At 49.2% G+C, this 21839-nt stretch overlaps 1 protein-coding gene across 4 annotated transcripts; it reads left to right on the top strand.

Annotated features, from left to right (window-relative positions):
- The first annotated feature begins 97 nt into the window (after positions 1–97).
- CRYGN (crystallin gamma N) lies at positions 98–7250 on the top strand. Of its 4 annotated transcripts, XR_014689771.1 has the most exons (5): positions 98–678; positions 1098–1346; positions 2643–2788; positions 6156–6460; positions 7035–7250. XR_014689771.1 is itself a non-coding variant. In XM_084510025.1 (4 exons), exons 1-4 carry the CDS (start codon positions 631–633, stop codon positions 7168–7170), a joined length of 579 nt encoding a protein of 192 aa, XP_084366151.1. In that variant the 5' UTR covers positions 98–630; the 3' UTR covers positions 7171–7250. The 4 variants fall into 4 exon arrangements, 3 of the variants coding, with proteins under 3 accessions (XP_084366151.1, XP_084366152.1, XP_084366153.1); XM_084510025.1 differs by lacking the exon at positions 6156–6460; XM_084510026.1 differs by having other exon boundaries at positions 6156–7250.
- Positions 7251–21839: the final 14589 nt, after the last annotated feature.

The raw sequence follows: 21839 nt of genomic DNA, 5'->3' as shown, positions 1-21839 counted from the left end.
TCCTGCCTTATATATGCCTTTTGAAAGATGAAACTCATAAAAACGATGATCATGAGGAACACGAGTGAGCTTGTGAGCCCAGCTGCTGTATTTCGGAGGAGACGAGGTCCATGGTGTTCAGAGGTGCCATTTAACGGGGCTGGAAGGTCGACCAAGAAACCATTTTTCTGATGGATGGAGCACAACGTGCTGCTGGCGAGGAGTCTTCCAAGGACATCTGCCACACATCAGTAGTGGGGGAATGCTCTGGGAAAAAGCAGCAGCCGTCTGGTAAAGAAACAGCCATGCTTCGAGTGGCTTCACTCTCCTTATTTTCTTGTTGTCTGCTCTGTATAAGAATAAAATAAAAAAAAAGAAAGAAATCCTTCAAAAAGGAGCAGTAAATGCACACCGCTAATTGACCGAAGCCCTGCCAAGCAAATCTTTTGTTAAATCGTCTGCCCGAAATCAAAACCCCGCGCTCAGCAGGCCCCGGTACCTCCAGTTCTGCCTACTAAGCACAGCTGCGCAAAGCCCCGGCTCCTGCTGCTTTGTCCCAAAGCCCTCGCGACAGCAGCCCCGGCTGCCCCCGCTGCTATATAGCGGGGTGGCCGACGGCTCCGTGGTTTTGGCTTTTGGCTTCCCCTTTTTATGGTCTTGGAGAGCAGCCAGCAGAAAATGTCTCAGTACTCAGGAAAAGTGAGTAAAACCCAACCGCTCGGCTCTCGCCCGGGTTTCTGTGGGGTGAAGGTAGGGACTGGGATGACGTCCCCCATGGCACGGGTTTGGTAGAAGGGATGGAGAGGGTGCAGGGAAAGGAGCCGTGTTTGAGAGCGGAGCTTCCTGTTTAAACATTCCTGCTGGAAATATGTGGGGGAGCGAGAAGTGCCGTGCACGCGGGATGCGCTGCCTTCCCAGAAAAACAAACACAGCTCGTAAAAAAAAAAAAAAAAAAAAAAAAAGCCGGGGATGGTTGCGTGCATGCTCCTCTTGGGAAGTGGCTAAAAAACAAACCGACCCCGAAATGATGCATCTGTGAAAGGCTCCTGTCGGCTTGACATCGGGGCCTGGCTGTGCCCTGCTCCTCACCACCGTGCCCTTCTCCTTCCCCACCCCAGATCACTTTCTACGAAGGGAAATGCTTCACGGGCAGGAGGCTGGACGTCTGCGGGACCTGCTGCAGCTTCCAGGACCGAGGGTTCCTCAACCGGGTCAACTCCATCTGTGTCCGGAGTGGGGCTTGGGTCTGCTTTGCCCACCCCAACCTCCGCGGGCAGCAGTACGTGCTGGAGCACGGCGAGTACCCCCACTTCCATCGCTGGAACGGCCGCGGCGACCGCCTGGGCTCCTGCCGGCCCGTGGGGATGGTGAGTGACCACCCACGGCTTGGCCGAGAGCTTACGTGGTGTGGATGAAGCCTTGGAGGGGATGGAGATGCCACAGGGCACCAAATGCAATGGCCTCAATGGGAATGGGGTTACAAATGTGGTTTGCAGATGAGGTGGGGACGTCCTGATGGCACCGTGCGCCTTTTTCACCTGGGTTGCTGCGGGATGCTCAAGGTGGAGGCTCAGTAATGGGGCAAACGGGGGCCCAGAAGCTCAGCCCCAGGGGTTTCCCAAGCCGGACCCATGGGGCAGCTGCTCCAGGTGGATTTTATCTGAATTCTCTGCTATTGAAAAAAAAAAAAAAACTCAATAATTCCAGGCTACCACCGATTTTTTCCCCCAAAGGGAGAGCCCTCCCCTCAGGAAGCTTTTAAAAGCACCACCTGGAGGAAGGCATAATTGGAAAGATAGAAAAGCAGCCAAGAGAAGTGAAGCTGGGTTCCTTCTCCCTTTCTGATTCTCCCAACCCTTGTGACCCCCCGGGCAACCACCCAGCCCACCTGGGCCTGGAGGGGTTTCTCATGGGCCACTTTATGGGCACCTCCTTCCCAAAGCACCCCAGGGCATGGCTCGCCGCTCCTGCTGCTGGTCCCTACACGAAGGGATCCTTCCCGGGGCCCAGAGCCAGGGCAGGGGGTGCTCCTCCCCTCCTGGCCCCCTCTTTTCCCCCACTGGATGTCCGTGAGCGCTTTCAGCAGCGCGGATTCCCGGAGGAATGTTTGCTCGGGCGCCTGCTGTGGGGTTTGGCACCGCAGCCCAGCCATTCCGTGACTCGGCGTGGTTTATAGGAAGCACACGTTTAGGTATTCCCTGAATTCGGCTTCAGAAACCCTTTTCAGCTCACTCTGCCCCCCCCGAACCTAGGCAGCGGGCTGCAGGACTCTCCCCGGAGGATTTCACCTCATTTCACCCCCACGGGCTCACGTAGCGATGCCGCTGTGAAGGTTTCCCTTCCTGTTCCCTGTTTCACTTCTCTTCTTCAAGAAAGGCACAGCGGAACCACAGATTCCTAATTAATTAGCTGGGGGAAACATTATGACATCTTTTTTTTTTTTTGGGGGGGGGGATTCACAGGGAAGAGGTGGGCTGCGGCTGCAGCTTGATGTGGCTGGGAGGTGGCACGAGGTTATGGCACGAGTTTTTTTTTCCCCCTGTTTCCACCCCAAAACACCCTCCCCTCTTTATCTCGCAGGAGCTGGGGGAACAACAAACCGTGGGCTGATTGGGTTTGGGTTTGGTTTGGTTTTTGGCTGACTCCACTCCCTCTGCCCCCAGCACGGCGAGCACTACAGAATGGAAATATTCGAGGGGAGCCGGTTCAGCGGCCGCAGCCTGGAGCTGACTGAGGACTGCGCCTCGCTGCAGGGGCAGGGCTGGGACAAGCCCTGCGTCAACGCCATCAAGGTGTACGGCGACGGCGCGTGAGTACCCACGGGGTCCCTTCCCACGTGCCCTACAGGGCCAGCATCAGGGCGAGGGATGCGGCTGCAAAGGAGCCAGTGGGGGAAAACCTGTTGGTGCTGGAGGAGTTTGGGGGAGCCTGAAAGTGTCAGTCAAGCCTGGGGTTTAAAGATGAATTTTGGCGACTCTAATAGTGATTTTGGCGACTCCAATATTGAGTGTGGAATGAGAGCTGCTGCAAAGGGCATGATTTTTGCAGGGTGAAAGGCTACAAGAGCTCTGGGATACCTTGAAGGTGCATGAAACTTCAAACTCGATCTTTTCTTTTCTTTTCTTTTCTTTTCTTTTCTTTTCTTTTCTTTTCTTTTCTTTTCTTTTCTTTTCTTTTCTTTTCTTCTCTTCTCTTCTCTTCTCTTCTCTTCTCTTCTCTTCTCTTCTCTTCTCTTCTCTTCTCTTCTCTTCTCTTCTCTTCTCTTCTCTTCTCTTCTCTTCTCTTCTCTTCTCTTCTCTTTTTTCTTCTTCTCTTCTCTTCTCTTCTCTTCTCTTCTCTTCTCTTCTCTTCTCTTCTCTTCTCTTCTCTTCTCTTCTCTTCTCTTCTCTTCTCTTCTCTTCTCTTCTCTTCTCTTCTCTTCTCTTCTCTTCTCTTCTCTTCTCTTCTCTTCTCTTCTCTTCTCTTCTCTTCTCTTCTCTTTTCTTTTTCTCTTTTCCCTTCCCTTCCCTTCCCTTCCCTTCCCTTCCCTTCCCTTCCCTTCCCTTCCCTTCCCTTCCCTTCCCTTCCCTTCCCTTCCCTTCCCTTCCCTTCCCTTCCCTTCCCTTCCCTTCCCTTCCCTTCCCTTCCCTTCCCTTCCCTTCCCTTTTTCTTTCTCTCTCTCTTTATCTCTCTTTCTCTCTTTCTATCTCTATCTCTCTTTCTCCCTCCCTCCCTCCCTTATTTCTTGAGCTCACTGGGAACTCTGTTAGCCCTGAGCATTTGAAGAAAAAGTCATTTGAGCAGTGGGGGAGAACCAGCACCATAAAGCCAAGAGAGAGCCCACGAGTGTGCTAAGTGTTGTAGGACCACTCATTTACCACATGTCTCTTTCGGATGGACCACATAAACCCAGATGTCCTCAGAGGTGCTGCAGCTCTGCCTGGTGCTGGCAAAGTCCTGCTTTGGCCATTTGGAGAGCAGAGGAGATGCAGTCATGAGAAACGAGGCGAATTTCAGCCGCAGGCTCTTTCCAGCTCATCCCCAGATCACAAGCAGGTCTGTATCACCCTGCGCATCCAGGAGCAACGTAAAGCAGGGCTCCTCTGAGCTCCCAGCAGTGCCCAAACCTCACTCCAATGTTTTTTCCCTCCTCGTTGCATGACGTTGGTTGGATGCAGAAATATTTTCTTCCCCTCCAAAGCCCGCGGATGGTGCCACGTGCCATGAAAATGCTGCTTGCTGCTCTCACGGGGGTGGCCGTGCCTGTGGGAAGTGATGATGGAGAGGATGGAGAGGCAGGAACGGAGAAGCACCCGCCTTCAGCATTGTGTGGGACTGAGGGTGCTGGCACCTTCCCTGCTTTCCCTTTGGGGCTGGGGACACGGGAACAGAAACGGTGCTGGTGCAGCTTTTGGGGTGATGCTGGGAACGAGAGATCTGCTCTGGGGCACTCGGAGATGTTGCTGCCTCCGTGGGAGCTTGGCAGTTTGATGGCAAGCGGCCTCGCGCTTCCCACCTGCAGGGGATGGCTTGGAAATCACAGCTTTAAAAAGCTGAATTTGTTTTACGGTCTGGGAGAGAACGCCTAAAAAAAAGGGCTTTTCTGAACGGTAGCGACATAACCTGGAGAAACCAAACCAAACTTTTATTCTGCCCGAATCCCACATGGGGAAGGATGGAGCCCCACTGCTCAATCAGAGCTGAACCTGCGGCACCCACCGGGCTCTGACACCCAACCCATCGGCCGGCCTCAGAGCAAGCAAAGGAAGAGATTTCAGGAAGAGCTGGGTCAGCAAACCGCAGGTTTTTGGTTTCCTCCTGAGGCCGAGAGGCTGAAATTCCCAGGTTTGTGGTCCATGTGTGGGTACAGCGAGCGAGAAACAGCCCTTCCGAGCAGGCAACCCCAAGCCATGGGCTGCAGTGTAAACACCTCGTGGACTTCATCGCAGCTGAGTGTTCCTGGTGCTAATTACCGAGGCCCTTCAGACAGGACAGGGTGATTTTTAGTAGCCACGATGATTTTGGGGTGAAGCAGTGAGTTTCCACCAACGCCTGTGTCTTTTCCTCTGCCCCCATCAGCCCTGCTCTTCTCGGTGTCCCTCCCTGGCCACGAGCAGCCAGGTCTCCTGCAGCCAAGGCCCTGCTGGATTTTCAGCACGAGCAGCTGGGTTTGGCTGACGGGGATCCACACGAGGTTCATTCCAGCATCCTCTGGGTTTACGGGCTAATGAAACGCAGCACGGAGATGCTGGGGGTTGTGTGCTCTGTGCCTGGATCCGCTCAGCCCTGCTGGGCTCCAGGACGGGATCGTCTCCTTTCTGGGCTGACCGACTCCCTTGCCTTGGTTGCTGATGTTCTGGGAGAACGTAAATTTTAGGGAATAGAGGAAGAGCTAAGTACAAGTCCTCACTCATCACCTTGCACTGCCAATACGCTTCAATCCCATCCTTCTGTTCTTTTGTTTCGCTGCCTTTCCCTAAGCAGGGGGGCTCCCCAAACCGCTGGGCTCTCACCAGAGCAGGTCGTGCTCTCCGCTTCCATCTGCCCCAGGGCCTGCTCAGCTGCTCCACTGACCCCGTGGACACGTGAACCATGGGCCTGGAGAGAAACACGGAGGTTCTGGGGCTACGATGGGCTGCTCTAGCACTACGTTGTTCCCTGGGGTCCCTCCGTTGCTGAATGGGATGGGGTAGAAAAGGAAGAAAGCCAGGCGTGCCTTATGAATAAGGCAGGGGTGTGTTCAGAGGAGAATGATGATGGTGTGAATTGTTCTTAATTAAGCTGAAGAGCTGAGTACCTTCTCTGAAGGGTCAGATACTGAGGGTGCACATGGCCTCAGGGCACCCTGCCGGTACACGAGCAGTGGGCAGCCTTCAAGGGAAGCCTGAGGATGACTTCGCAGTTCTGCTTCGGATAGAAACTGGCCTCAAAAAGTGCCAAAAAATGAACTTGGTTGTTTGTAGGGAACGCTCAGGAGCCAGCTGTCTCGGCTGGGCACATTTTGGTGATGCAGGACCACCGGGACCGCATGGGTGGGTGCCCTCCAGAAGTGCAAAATAAATCCAGATGTGTCCCAGAGTCTGTGGGGTGGCTCAACCAAATGCTCTAAGCTTTTTCTATTTTTTTTTTTTTTTTTTTTTGATTATGCTCATGGATGGCTGGTTTTATAAACAACATTTTTTTCCTAAGGGCTGCAGCTTTCAGCTCTGGGTCAGACTGATCCGAGCTCAGCAGCTGTTGTCTGACCCTGGAGGCTCAGCAGTCACTGGCCCGTGCAGGACTTAAAGGAGTTTTCTCCCTGGAAATCCCACATGCAGTAGGTCCTAACCAAGATGTCACAGCTGAATGTCTGACAAGAGATCGACCACAAAAACCAAATGATTTGGAAGATTAACCTGCTCCCTGTTAGGAAACGTCAGAGAGAATTCCTAGGAAAAAGAGAAATGATTAAGTGTGGCTAGAGACATGGTTCCCATCGCAGCTAGAGAGGCAGCTCAAGGAGGTAGGGTTTATTTCCAGTGCAGCAGGAAGGATATTTCTCCTTACAGTCCCAAATGTGTTTACCCAGGGGTTGAGGGGCCTTTTGGGGTACACCCCAGGAATTTTTACTTGTCCAGCCTTTAGGAATTCTTCAGACTTGCCTCGCTTCTGGCCCCTGAAGTTTGGTTTTATGATTTAAAATTTTAATTTATTAGATTTTTTGTGGGACTGGTGTCCTTCTTTAGCGCTGAATGCTGTGAATTTGTTTCTGTTGTGTCTGGTGAAGATCAGATTTGTCACATCTCACTCTGCTCCTGCAAAAACATGCAATTCCTACAGCAATGAGATGGGGGAAGGTTCTGCCTCCAGGCTTTGTTGCTGCTGTAACCCAAACCAACTTCTGCCCAAGCTGGCCACAGGGTGACTGCCAGGCTGTGCTGGAAACTCTTCTGGGGGCTTTCTGTGTGCTGAATGGGGCTGTGGGGCCTGGTGGTTTGCAGCACGGAATCCCCTAAATGCAGCTGCTCAACGCGTGGCCAAGCCCAGCTTGCACAGTGGGGTTGTAGGGCCGCAGGTAACCGTCCCGTTCTGCTCAGGTGGGTGCTGTACGAGGAGCCCAACTACCGAGGCCGCATGTACGTGGTGGAGCGGGGCGAGTTCAGCAGCTTCAGAGCGTGGCAGGCCTGCAGCTCAAGCGTCCAGTCCGTCAGGAGAGTCGTCAACTACGTCTAGCTGAGCTCTCACCCCGCCACTGAGGCCGGGCATCGCCCCCTTCCTGCCATCTGGGCTGAGGAATAAATCGTTCAACATCAGCTTTTGGCTCTAAGCACATTTTTTTTTCCATCAATTGTATGAGTTCAGGAGGGAATGGGCTTGCAACCTTTCTAAGCTTGAGTTACACGCTGGGATTTCATTCTCCATGGTGCAGAGATCTATAGGGAGGACACGGGGTGATGGCACAGATCTCCTTCCAGAAGTGGTGGTGGCAAGGAGACCTGGAGAAACCTCAAAACACGCTCCCAGTGTGGTTCTGCTCTGAGCTGTGCTTGTTCTGTCCCACCCAGGGCCACCACGCGCTGGACCCAGCCGGCTCCTGATGCCTGCAGGGGGTCAGGGTGCTGCACACACGCGCTGTGATCCATCGGAGGGGTGCGAGCTGCTCATGCCATGAGGGGACACACGTGAGGCTCGTGCCCCAATCTGATGGACCCACAGGGACTGTCTGAGTGCCAGGCGCTGGTCCTGGTTCGAAGGCGATGGAAATAATTCCTCCTGACTTACTCTGAGCTTAGATCAGCACACGCTGAAAACCAAATCAAAACCAGCTTCCAAATAAAATAAAAACATTTTAGGGGGGGCAGCAAAGCATGCAGTGTGCCCACATAGGTCACATATGTGTTAAGGGGGTATGGAAACAGCTTAAAAAACCTACAGAGTGACTCTACCAACGGTTCAGCTGACATTTCCCTCAGCAGCAACACAGGCAGTGATGTCCCCCGATGGACAACAGCTCCAGACTGTGCTGGCCATGTCCTGGGTGGCTTGCAGTGACACACGGTCTGCTGGGACCCTAAAAATGTTGAAGCATCCTTGATGGATTGCAAGGTATTTCTGGGTCGGAAAAGAAGGCAGGGAAATGATTCATTCATTGAGTAGGATGCACAAACGTACAACTCATGCATCAACTCTTGCGTACTTCATTTTCTTTTAATTAAATGCAGCTTATGAAAGATTTTAGGAGTTCTTCCAGGATTAGCATTGCTCTTGCTTCGTGAAAGCTCTAATCGGCTCCTGAGTTCATACGAAAAGTTAATATTCAGTCACACGCGGTGCTCTTTGTTGTGACCTTCCGGACAGTAATCTGTTAAAAAAAAAACACAAATGTGCTCCCAAAGAAAGATGGGCATTGAACTGTGAGTAGCTTTAAAGGAGTTTCATTCATGGGAAGCAGAAACAAAGGGTTTTAAAGAAGCCCTACCAGGAATCCCAGATGCTCTGTGTGGCTGGAGGACAAAAGCGAGGAAAATAACGAGGAACCATCCAAACCAGCCACCCCAATTCCCCCGAGAGCAGCGGTCTAAGACCAGAAATCCGCACACCTGGGTTTCTCCACACTTGGCTGTCCTGCTGAAGCTGGGTCAGACCTGAGAAACCCCGGGGAGCTGAGCTGTACGGATTCCAGATTGCGGTGGCTCAGCCCTTAGGGGGGAGCACGGCCATCCCTCCCCTTCCTTAACACGATGTGTGGGACCGTGCACGTATGCACAGATGTACAGCCCCACTCAGCCATACAGGCACTGCATGCAGGTCCACTCCTTCTAAACATTTCAAATTCAGGTTTTTTATGGGTTTGGGTGGGTTACTACTCATTATTTACACTGCGGAGGTAGCCAGGAGCCCCAGCCCTGGGCTGAACCCTGCTAGGGTTAAAATCAGAGAAGAAACAGCCTGGTTAAGCTGTGCGGTTGCGTGTAACCAGCACTTAGCTACCTAGAGCACGCCTTACACATGTCCGTGCTACGCCTCCAGACCACACGCTCATCACTTATTAACACGTGAGATCCCATTTACGAGCACCCTCCCAGCGCAAGGAGCCAGCCTCATGGGAACACTTCATTGAAAACCATCCTCCGTATGTAGAAGCGTTGTATCACTGGCAGCTGGCAGCAGGGAATTGAGTTTTTCCTGTTTTTTTTTGTTGTTTTGAAAGCTAAATGTGGTGGACACGAGCCTGGTGGTGCTGCAGAACGTGCACTGCGTTGGCAGCGGGGGGATGCAGCTCGCCTTCCCTCCTCCTCCTTGCTAAATCTGCACTTGTTTAAAGGACAGAGCGTACGGATCCCATATGCACGCTGGCGGTTAGGGTGGTGGCTGTTCTTAAGATTACTGCCATTGCTCGGGTATGAAACGGCCTGATTTGTGTGGTTGAGCTCGGTGACAGAAGTGCCAGCCCTCTGGGAAGTGGATGTGAAATCGTGGAGCAGAGCTCTGAGCCGCATGGTGTTAAAATGCACGGCTGAACGAGCTCTGCTACGTGCACCCAGGCAGCAAGCAAAGGATTAAGTAAATTGGAAAGCGTCCTACAAAATGCCAGGGTGAAACAAAGATTCAGAAAAAAAAAAAAAATTTGAACAAAAGGGGCAAGTTATTAATTACAAGAGAGGGAACTAAATGAAATCAGCTCCATCTGGAAAGCCAGGAAAGCCCTAATAATCAGCATTACTGGGCTTGGCCAGGCTGCTGCAGTGTAATATTCAGAATAACTTTGAATTACATCTGGCCCCAAAGCAAGTAGCTCCTGCCAGAATGCCTTTATACACGAATGTCCTTTCTCTGTAGCTGGATAATGTGGGAATTTGATGGAATATCTTTTGCAAATGAATCTGTGGAAGACATCTGCACAGCTACAGTGCTTCTGCATTGCTACATTACCCAGCGCATGGAGAGACCCTCCTGTGCTTTCTTTTCTCTTCCTCCAGAGCCACTTCTCTGGACCACGTAGCAATGAATTCACTCTTCCATGTCTGCTAGAGCTGTTTTCTTTGTGGACAGGTATTCTGACTCCCATGCAAAGTCTGGTTTTAGCTTTCTCTTCCCTGTTGTGTTCAAGTTAAGGAGAAGCTGCCTGGGGTGAAAACAGGTTTGGCTTGGGGATTTTCATTCCATGGGCTCAGACTATTGCCCAGGAGTAAATCTGACGGAGCTGAGAAGCCCTTGAGGCGGATGATATCTGTGTGCCTTATGTGGTCAGCATCCTCAGCATCACAAATGGCAATTCCTAACCCCCCTGATCTATCGGAGAGGTTAAAGCCAGCTCAATCAACCTCCAGTGACAGGGACTCCTGTAGGGGCTGTGGCTTGGTGTCCTCTTGATCCAAAAGTTCCATATCAGCCATCGTTCAATCAGTAGAGGAGCTGCAATAACAGTTTTGAGCCGTTCCCATACAACTGGTGACAAATTGGTGACAACGAAGGAAACCAAACACACACACATGGAAGAAAGCGTGGAAAAGGACAGGAGGGTTTTAGTTTTCCATGGAGGGACAGAAACAGGGAGGAGCAAATGGGAACGCCGTGTTTTCCACGGACGGCTGACCGTCTTGATGTGGTTTGGCACTAATCCATTTGTAACCGAGTCAAGCTGCCCTGCTTCAAGTGTGCTGGCACGTGGAGGGATGCATCAGTGTTCGCAGTCAAATTGTGCGTGGAGGAAACCCGAAATCATACTGAAATGGTTAATGTCGATTCCTTCTTTAAATAGGATGATCTCCAGTGGGTTGTGGTAAGGCTGCACTTGGGGTAGGCATTCACACCTGCACTCACACCGTCCAAAATGCACTAACGCCTTCCCCTCTGTTGGAAGGGATGGCTTTATGTGATCCTGCTAGGGCAGCACAGGGTCTGGGACACTGAAGGATCAGTCACTGATCACCCCTGAAAAGGTGTCTGTGCCATCATCCTCTTCCTCGCGTGCCTTCATGAAGGCAGCCACCACCAAAAGAAGTCTTTACCCTCTCCGTGAATGATTTCTCTATGTTCTGTGTGTCACGGGGCACCAGCACATAACCGAGCCTGCCCCGACACGGTGACATGCCTGCCTCTCCAGGCTCCGTTCCGCTTTGCAGGGTGGGATGAACATAAATCCTGGGCGTAAATCATCCTCGAGCTTTCGCAGTGAGAAAGCACCGTGTGGTCCCGTCCACACGCAGAGCTGACCGGCTCAGCTATGCGAGCGCAGCAGCTGTTCCAGTAATGTAAGTGGGAACCAAAACTGCTGAGATTTGCAGAGCTTTATGTGGTTGTCATTGGTTTTCTTGGCTGGTAATGCAAGAAGAAAATAATAACATTTGAGTCATCTGAACCTACAATAACAATAATAATAATAACAGGATTCCAAAGGTTTTATTTTGTGTGTATCCTGCTATTATTGACTTGTCCTTTGAAATTATTTTTCTGAGAATAATAATAATAATAGAACTTCTTTTTTTCAACTGGGGGCTGGGGCCAGATTCATTTATCTTCTACCTTTAAAAGAAAGAGAGAAAAAAAAAAAAAAGTAGGCAAACACCATTCTGGCTTCTGGAATTTATCGTTTCAGTTCAGGTCTTACTACAGAGCTGGCAATCTGCATTTCACAGGTTTCAGACGTCTTTTTCTATAATTTATTAATAAGAGCTATATAACAGTCAGCTCCCTTGACAATAAAAGATGACATGCCCCATCAGAAACAGGGACTTCCACAGCACTGGAAAACCTTCTGACTGCATTGACTGATTCTCCTTTTCAGCTGCATTCAGGCAACACAGGTTTGGAGACAAAAAAAAAAAAAAGAAAGTCTGGTAAGGATCCAAAAACTCTGTAACAGACCCCCAGGCCTGGGATTTGTCTAATAGATTGCTATTAAAGAGTTCTTTGGCTGGAAAGAAATACCAGACAGAGTTTCCCTTGTTCCAGTTCTTGGGGTATTTTTCTTTTTCCTTTTTCTTTCCTTTTTTTTTTTTTTTTTCTTTTTTCTTTTTTTCCTTTTAAATTGGCATCTGAATATTCAGGTCAAACTTACAGTCAAGATGTTGGAAGGTCAAGGGGAGGGCAGAGGTTACCAGATTCTCAAAGCTTGCACTGATTTCTTACAGAAGGTGCTCTTTCCCCACGACCTAGTTCGAAGGAATGGTAATCGTAAGAATAATACCACTAACAATAATAATAAAAACAGTCAAATCAGTGATTTTTCCATTTGGGGCCAAATCAGCTTTTGAAAGAAGGAGCAGATGCTTTAGCTTGTATGGAAAAGACTCAAAACTGTCTCGGGAGACTCCAGCCTCAGTCCTTTTGCAGTTCTTGACTTTTGCTGGGTGCAGCAGCGGCGGGGAAGCTCTGATTTCCCAGTCCCAAAGTGCGATTACCCAACGCCAAAGGCAGGCAGTGCCAATTACCATCAATTAAGGCAGTCCCGGAGCTGTGTGCTGGCTAATGCAGCCGGTCCCAGAGGGCCACAGCCTGGCGCAGGGCTCTGGTGCAGAGCTGGCTCATTGAGCAAGCCACGTAGCACTATCGAGTTTGTTTAGCCCGACTGCACTGATTTACGGCTGCCAAATAGCTGGCCAACACTGCGTATACGTTCCTATATGGTTAAAGATTGTTCTTCACATTTCCATTCCCCTGCAGGAGCTCCGAGGCTGCATAGTTCAGCAGTGCCACAGAAAAGTAGCTATTGTTTTTATCATTTCAGTGGTTTTGTTGTGAAATCCACGCTTGAGGGGGGAGGAAAGTCCCAGAGCAGCTGACCAAGGTAAACAGCATCTCCTCTGTCCTCATCCTTTCCTCCTGCCCCTTTCTGGGCTACTGTAAATTCCTGGGAAATCAACTCTGTGCTCAATACATCGAGCACTCACGTCAACCTGCGCAGAGTTCTGATTTCTTGTAGATGATACATCAAATTTAAGGTTGAAAGTGAATCAAGGCCACTGGTTTGAGCAGCTTCTTCTTGGCTTCACCACCACGGATATAAGAATGAGCACCTTCCTCATCAGCAAAGGGCAATGGAAACCACAGCCAAATTTAGAGAGGGAGAGGAAGAATATATTCCCTAAGCTTAATACCCTTAGCTAATGTAGCTGTGGCTTCATCAAAGTCAGCTGTAGGTAAAACTGAGCTCTGACTCTGCTGCTGCCTCGTTGCACGTCCAGGCCTAAGGGGGATGCGAGGGGTTAACAGCACAACTGCTGGTCTCCTCTGTATTTATCTGCATGGCCATAAGTAATGCATATTTTGTGCAATTGCATCCAAAATGCACAGATCTGTGAGAGGAGATGGATCACTTACAGAGCAGAACAGGAAGAGCCCGCAGCTGTCTTCCAACAGCTCGCAGTGGTTATTTCCTAGGTCCTAGCGCCGTTCCCAGCATTTCCTGAGGCTCAAACACTTAATCAGCACGATTATCATCACACAAAAGCTGCCAGAGAGTTTGATTTGCACATTTATTTTATTTATTTATTTATTTTTTTACTAAACGAATAACCTTTCCAAAACCCCGCGATGCCTGAGCCTCTGTCATAATTCTTCTGAATTTTGGATGCCTTTCCTGCCTGTTTGGGGTTTGGCGCCGGAGCAGAGAGGTGTAATAAGAAAAGTTATTCACAGGAGAGCGTCAGGCAGAGCAGGCAGCTCGGCCTGACTTCGCTAAGGCCTCATCCTCCTGGGGCTGAAGCCTGGCTGTGGTGTGAGCAGATGCAGCAGCTCCGATTGCATTCGGGGGGAACCGAATCTGCTCGGGGTATGGCAGGGATTTGTGTTTCGGACAAGCAGATGTTTCGCCAAAGTGGTGCGAGCCGCAGGGAGCCATGCTGGGCCCGTCCGTGCCTTTCTTGGGGTGCTCAAGGCCCAATTCTCCGACATCCCGCCCTACCTAGGCCGCTGAAGGGCCCTTCTGGCTCAACGAGGGCTGGGAGTTATGGGGTTATCTCAGCAGTGCCCTAAAAGCACCTCTGTGGGAGCAGTGACAAACGACAACCATGTTTTGAGGCCCAGCGTTAGGCCGGGGAGGCCCAGCCGGGCCTCCACCAGCAGCACCCCCAGGCTTCATGCTCACCCCTGCCCATGCTCTGCTGGTACAGACAGAGCTGCCATAAAGGCTCCATGAGGCACATTTAAGCTCCCGTGCCTTTTTTTCTTCGCCTCCGCTTTCCATTCGTGCTCGAATGTCACCAGAACACAGCACGGAGCCTCCTAAGGAGCCCAGGGTCCTCTCCCTCCCTTTACAGCCTTGGTTCTTGGCTTCTCCCCCGAATCACAAAATGTCCCTTGCCCTGCAGCCAACTCGCTGCTCTTTCTTCTGTTTCTTCTCCACTTCTCTCCCTCTTTCTCCTAAATAGTTGGCGGGAAGCCCTTTCTTTCATAACTTCCAGTCATTTTTGCCAGGTGACCCTGTGAGTAATCTCCCCCAACAAATAAGCAAAGGCCTGCTTGAAAGACCACTCTGGGCAGAAAGCACATTCCTCTTCCGACCCCCTTCATTATCCACCCCATTGGACCTCTCAGGCAAACAACACGAAACCGAGTTCACCCACATACCCAGGCCGACATAGCTCTGTGGCACCCACACTCACTTTTAATTTCCCACCCCGGTGGATGGCTCTGGGAAGAATTTAACCTCTTGAGGCCAGAAAAGAGGCAGCAGAAGATGACTTAATGGCTGCAGTGAGCCACACGCGATGCTCCATAAAGCGGCACGGCAATTGCCTTTATTCCCCGGGGCTGCGCGCACCGATTTGTATTTTTTATATTTTTGGTCAAGTTTCACCCAACTGGCATTTTAAATGTCACGGTTTATATCCTAGATGAATCTCGCCTGCGAGTGTCGTTGCTAAGACAGACCATATTGTGGCATCAATTTTTAATCAGGCTGTTCCCTCCAACTCAACAGGGAGTTCTGCCTGAGATCTGCTGGCGGTATAAATCAAGGAGTTGTGCTGTTAGCATTTTTTATTACTCACTCCATGCCTCTGCATGAGCAAGAAGGACGATAAAAGGAGAAAAGGGGAATTTAACGGAAAAAAAAAATAGCTAAATATCACATCCTTTCTGATGAGATCTGTCTACCTCACACCCGTGAAAAGTGCAAACAGCTCCAGACCTCCTTGAAATTCAGTTTGTTTTTAATCCCAGCCCTTAGATGCTTGAGTTTGCTGATATTTGCCTGGCGAGGAGCTGGATGCTCGACCTGGCACGTGTGGGCTGCAAAACTCAGCAAACTGCTCCTCCGTGCTCCTGGCCATCGTGCCTCTGGCCGTGTGGCGCTGATATCCACTCCGTTCTGTAGGACACAAAGCCCTGCGGATCTCCCGGCCCCACCTAACCCTCTGCATTGGCCATGGTTCAAGTCCACCCAGAGTGTATCAGTGCATTGTTTTCGTGGGCAGCTGGAAAACCTCAGGAATGAATGGAAACAGACGGCCGCGGACCAGCTAAATTGCACTCTTGCCTCCCGACAGCAAAGGACTCCAGTGGGGGTGCCTTTTTGTAAAAAAAAAAAGGCTAAAATGAACACTGGTAGAGGAGGAAAAAAGGAGAACAGCGATGAGGAAAGGTTTATTCACCAAGCAAACCGTGGGGATGTTTGGGAAGTGAAAGCAGACTGACATCCCACTACCTGTCATGCTGTTAGCAGCGCACGGTGTTGAGCTTCTTTGTGGTACCCTGCAGCTGCCATTCTGTGTCCCCTCAGCACAACACCAGCCACCACCTCACCCGTCCTTCACACCCTCTTTAGGACACTGATTTCAGTGGGGTTTTGCTTGGGCCTGGTGAGGCTGCAGCAGCATGTGCCAGCTCTCCTCAGCCTGACAGCAATAAGAAAAGGAGACAAAACGTGTTCACTGGTGAGCCCAGAGAGCTCAAGTCATGTATGAAGTTACTGCTGGTGGCCAGAGGTTGAGGCTGTTGCAGTGCAGTTTCCCTACACAAACCTATATTAGGTCAGCTAGAAGTAAAATCAAGCCCTAAGGGCAAGTGTACTTGAAAACACGGTGCTGTATTTGTTGTAGGTGAAAAAGAAAATGCACCTTCTAATTAAAATATATGTGCCCCAAAAGAGTAGGTGCATCATGTGAAGATTTTCCCTGTGAAACCAACTGGGATGCTGCATTCGAGCGGCTCACACTGCAGAGGTGCTAGTAAATCCTAGTAAAAAAAAATAAAAATAAATAAATTAAAAAAAAAAAAAGCCTCCTGGAACAAGATTGCAATTCCTGCTGTACTGGGGTCAGGAGCAGGGCTGGCCACGAAGAGCAAAGCTTAGTCAGCTCTAGAATACTTTTCTGGTTTGATCTATGGGTTTGATATCAGTTGTTGGTACAAGGCTCTTCGCAGCAAGGAGGTGGAAGAGATCGTGAACGCTCCTCCCTTACCTAAGGTAGCACAGCACGGCGATTTTGACAGCCAGGCAGATGAAAAACAGATAAATCTTTTAGAGGCCAGATGTGAATACAGTTGTTATAACACTGCATAGGTCACTGGTTGTATCTTTTTAGAAATCTGGGGTTTTGTACCAGTGTCAAGAGTCTCTCAGCCTGCGTCAGTATAAATCTGGATTGATGCAGTCAAAGCCAGCAGGGTTGTATCAGGGCAAAATCAGTTAAGACAGGCTCAGAATCGGGCTCAGAAAGTCAGTCTTGTGTCACTTAGTAAGACAGATTTCTTTTGGCTTCCATGTAGATGTGGTCCTTAAGGAGTCTGTCATAAGAGATATATGGTCTGGGCAAGAGGCCAGCTTACCGTCTGGAAGGAACAGCAGGGCTCCCATCAAAGTAGGGAAGAGGGTAAAATGAGCTTTTTACCATTATTTTGCAATTTTGTAAATATTTATGATTTTGAATGATGCAGCAAAGTTCCCGCTATACAGTGACACGATGGAAGGACCTTGCCATCTATAGCCTACGTGAGGGGAAAGCTGTTTACAGTAAAGACCTTGCACGTCCTGGCATGTAGCATCTTAAAAATTTCTAGGAAATGACATCTGCTTTCTGAGCCAGCAAGATAAGATTCCTTCACGGCAGTAGGTTTAAAGCCATCAGTTCATCACAGCAAAAAGTCAATTCAACCCCCCCGAGAGTTCGTGGCTAAACTCCCATTGCCGACAGGGGTTAGGTGCTAAGACCCCAATATGACCAGCAATATTACCATCACCTAACCTAGCTCACTGAATACCACTTGATTTTCCAAATCTCGGGTTTTCAGACTCCTGATGTTGATAGAGAGCAGTCCGTCCAGCCGGTTAAAGTAGCAGTGGATGGCAGAGATGTATCTGAGTTTAGCTGAGAGGCATTCTTGTTATAGACGTAACAGAAAACCTAGAAAACCAAGCATTTTTTTTGAAAGAACGGTTTGGAAACCACTGCTTCTGATCTGATTAAAAACCGAAAGAAGTTAGTAGACGTTTACAGGAAATCCTGGGCTATGTGACAGTTTCAAACCATCTTTTTATCCCTGTAGGGGGAATTTGCTAAATCTTGATACCCAAGCTAGACTTCTGAGCACCCTGGGAGATTTTTAACTGCAAAGGATCCACACTTAGATGAGGAAAGGGAGAGCTGTCACCTTCATGTAGTGTTGCCTGTATCAGAGGCCGGTCACAGAGGGTTCAGAAGGATCTGCAGTGCTGCTTTCAGTTGTGATATCTGAGTCTGAAGTCCGCAAGGATAGCTTCAGACTGTGTGCACACACGAGCCTGGTGCCCAGAGCCTCCAAAGGCCTTTGGATGACCCTGGGAAAATGCAAGAAATTCCAGAGCAGGCGAACAGGGAGGGTCAATATACTTTCCAAAACGATTTTTTTTTTTTGGTGTTTCTTAATACAATTGCCAACCCTGCAGTTTTTTTTTGTTTTGTTTTGGTTTTTTGTTTTTTTGTTTTTTTGTGAACCTCCATGTGAGCTTCTTCAGTCCTGTTCCCAAGCAATACCTCACACAGAACTGGTGTCCTGGAGTGGAAAGCCTGGCTCTGTTGGGCATCACGGAGAGATGTGCAGGCAAGCAGCGTCCTGCCCGAGCTGCTTACAAGGGAAGGGACCCTATACCAACAGGGCTTCCTATTTGGGTGGTAAAAGGGCTGCTCTAAAGAGCTCCTGATCCCACATGTAGACATTACCACGGCCAGAAGACTGCAACTGGGCTGCGGATCAAACCAACCCTTCCTTTCAAAGAGGCCCCAAGAAATCTTGCACCCAGCCCAGATGTAAGGCACGGTCACAGCCTTCCCCTGTGCTGTGACCCGGGGGCACGGCCCCACATGGATCTGGAGCTACACGGCGGTCTCCGGTAAATGTTGAGGGCTGGCAGGGTCCTGCTGGTATGACTTGTTAGGGAATTTCTTTGTGAAACTCCTGGCCACAACAGCATCCTGTGGCAATGACTTCCACGGGCTGATTACATGTTGCCTAAAAGGTATTTCCTTTCAGAGCTGAGAACTATCTGGCTTGCCCTCATACTTGCGGCATCGGGCTGGGAAATCAAGACATTTTATCCTACAAAGCTATGCTGTTGCATTTTAACACAAAGCTCTGAGCCCATCCTTTAGCTGCAGAGTGGCTCTGCCAGGAAAAGTTGAGCGTTGCTCTTATTGAACCTACAAAAGGATGCAGGGAAGAGGAGAGAGTAGCTCCTCTTGGAGCAATGCACTTGCTGGGGCTGTGAAGCTGTGCTGACTGCTACTCCCCCATCCCTTCAGAGTAAGGCTACATCTGCTCGAGCTCTGATAATTAAATCCATGTAAAAATCAATCTGCCTTTGCCAATACCAACCCTTAATGCAAGCAAAGCTATTTAGACGTCGATGACATTCTGAATTCAATCAAACCAGTGGAAGCTACATCGGAATCTGTTTAAGGTTAAATTTTATTTACACTGTACCAGCGAAACTAGATCAATTTTAAAATCAAATTTAACCCTAGTAGAGAAATTTTCTTCGTATAGACTAGGTTTGCTCTGTGAGGAACTTTGCCACTGGAGACACCACACGGCCTTTTGAGGTTAACTGTTCTCAATCACTATAACGATGTGGTTGGTATTAAAAAAAAAAATCAGTGCAGGATATGCCAGTATCAATTTTCTGGGACCCAGACAGTATTTTCAGGAGCGAGTTGGTTGACTTTTGTGATTTTCTGAGGTGAAGAAAGAGGAAGCAATGCTTAATTATCCGCCAATCTGATGGTGACTGGTGCTGATAGCCTGAAGCAGAGCAATAGGGTTCGGTGAAAAGAGGCTGGCAGCCATAAAGGTCCTTCTGTGGGAATGTGGAGGGGTTTGTGTGGAGGAAGGGGTTAATCCTCTAAGAAAGATAATTTGCATTGCTGCACACTTTATTCTTTTGTTTTTGGTCGGGTGAGCGGAGCTCTGGTGCTGACTTCTTTGGGGCATTATTGGCTCTGCTTCTTTGACAGAACAAAAGTGCCTTTGTCGTCCATAAAGACCATTGCAATTCCATCCACATACCCAAAGCCTGAGAAGGGGGAGGTGGCAGAGCTGCCTGTTCTCCATCCCCCACAAATTACATCAATAAGATTACTGAAATCATTTGCATTATCACTCAAGTCTTATTAAGGGAAGTGCTCTTCAGCATTTACATTTTACAGCTATACATGAGATGGAGCCTACACTGCTTGTCAAGGTCTGTCAAGTGAGACCCTAAATAGAAGTAATTTGGGATGAAGGTTGCTGGTAGAGGCTTTTCCACCTGATCATCTACTCTCTTGGGGGTGATTTAAGGAATCTCCCTGCACCGTGTTGTTACCAGATCAGAGACACCAGAAGCTGAAGCTGTGTTGGAAAGAAAGAATGGTTTAAAGACAAAGGTCCCAGTTCATCCTACTTAATGGAAAAGAATTAGGAACCTGCTCATATTGGCCCCCTAGCATAGTCCATGTTGAAGGATAGACGTATCCCCTCCCCTTATAAAATACAATGTAAATGAACTCTAAATTCTTTATTTGGAAGGCACTTGCCTCTCCTCGGTAACTGGTAAAAGAGTTTAAACAACTTGGCTCTAAACTTAGCAATAGCCATTGGAGCCCTCAAATCATGTAGTGCAAATCTAGACACAAACATCTAGATGCCTTCTCAAAGCTTTATATTTATCCGGATGTTACAGGAGCAGCTCATGCATCTGTGTATGCAGATATCTATATTTATGTGAATAGCTAACAGAAAATTGTTGGAGAATGACAAGTGAAATGTATACCAGCAACACTGAGTTTTGTGCTTGTGTGTCTGGATGACGAAGGATTCATTGCAGGGTTTGGGCCCTGAAGAGCAAAATCAAACAGCTGATAATTTTATTTTGCCTTCCTCATGACAATTAAAAATGGAAAAAGGAGTATACAAATGCAATAAAGAAACATAATCTGAAATTCAAGCAGATAAAAGTCATAGAAAAAGAATATTAAAAACCCCAAGAAAATGAATAAATATTCATGAAAATGTTCAAAAGCTCAGATTCTTTCATCAGTCACCACAGGAGGGAAATATTCATTTGAAATAATAATAAAAAACCTTAAAAGGGCTTTAAAAAAAGGGGGAGGGAACAGCACAACCTCTGTTCCCACAGGCTCCTGCAGTCAATGCATGGCCTCCTGAGCTGTGGCCAAGGGTTTCCCCTGCAGCTCATCCTTCCCTGGAGATTTAAAATGTTTATGTTTAAAATGTCCGTACCTGCCTCCCACCTAACAAAATACCCCTTCCATCTGAATTTTCCCTTGTGTTCTCATCACTCCGGCATAGGAAAATAAAAAAGGAGTGCTAATCTATCCTACAGTTTCCCAAACAGGGACTCCGGGCAGTGGTTTGTGAGTGGATTTGACAGATGTACGAGCAGATGGTGAGGGACACTCCCTGAGAGCAGCCGATTCCCAGGCCGACATATCCAAAAAAATATCTTTCCACGGATAATGTGATTTTCAGAGGGAAGAAATCCAGGAGGGAAGAAACCCAGTGCTCACGTCTCACACCCGAAAGTTACTGGCTACTTTCTTGAGCGTGCAGCCTTCGTCCTAGGGATGGTGCAGAAGGACTTGCCATCAGAAAAGGGCTGGCCGGTGACACCATGCCACACGAAACGCAAATCTGCAGCTGCATCTCCAGTGAGCCTCCCCGTGGTCGTGTGGTTACAGCCAGCAGCAGCGTCAGGACCATCTCGTGTTGGTGTTGGGCGGGACGTATCAGCTCCATTCCACGTCTGCCAGAACGCGCTGTGCAAAATGAAATATCCCATTAAGTATCCATTTAATGCATGCATTTCTGCACAGCCCACGCACTGAAATACATCACGCAGGAGCTGGGCCGCTGTCTTGTTCAATGTCTGGTGAACCTCCAAATCGAACACGACAGGGTGAAATGGAGCCACCGGGCCCGTTTCAGAGCTGGTGACTTGACATGCAAAGGTGCTTCTCTGATTTAATGGAGTGGGAGACAAGAAAAGTGGGGTTTTGCTCTGTATCCTACTTTGCAGGTGTGTTTTTAGCAGCATGGGTTCCTCAGCTGCCCGTTTCATAGTTGACTAGTTTGGGCAACAGGATCCGTGTCTGATCCCCTCAACGCCTTGCTGGGGACTCTCATCACCTTTTCTACCTCATGGGCTTACCTTTTATACATTTAATTACGCTGTGGTGGGATGGGTCCCTTCTTATCTTTGTTTTGTACCGCTCCTGGCACAGCGGAGCCCCGTTTCGTAGCATCCCCACCCTACCACCCCACATCCCACTTTGGGGCCGAAGTCATGGGCTCTGCCGCCAGCGTGGTTCACCCATGGGGCAGAGAGGTTGAGGGATCCCATTAAACGAGAAACAGCCCCAAAAGCTCCGAGGAAGACGTGGATATTTGGGGCTCCCGTGAGGAGAAGCCCAACCTCAGCCGGT

Source organism: Aythya ferina, assembly GCF_964211825.1.
Source record: "Aythya ferina genome assembly, chromosome: 2".
In the NCBI taxonomy this organism is placed as follows: domain Eukaryota; kingdom Metazoa; phylum Chordata; class Aves; order Anseriformes; family Anatidae; genus Aythya; species Aythya ferina.
The sequence above is the reverse complement of the archived record's forward strand: the minus strand, read 5'-3'. Positions and strand labels throughout refer to the sequence as shown.

What these genes read in the sequence shown, in the direction of transcription:
- CRYGN (XM_084510025.1), top strand. Translation starts at nt 631, where the DNA reads ATGGTCTTGGAGAGCAGCCAGCAGAAAATGTCTCAGTACTCAGGAAAA. An exon ending in CCTGCCGGCCCGTGGGGATG is followed by an intron (nt 1,347 to 2,642) that starts GTGAGTGACCAC and finishes CTCTGCCCCCAG; the next exon opens with CACGGCGAGCACTACAGAAT. An exon ending in AAGGTGTACGGCGACGGCGC is followed by an intron (nt 2,789 to 7,034) that starts GTGAGTACCCAC and finishes CGTTCTGCTCAG; the next exon opens with GTGGGTGCTGTACGAGGAGC.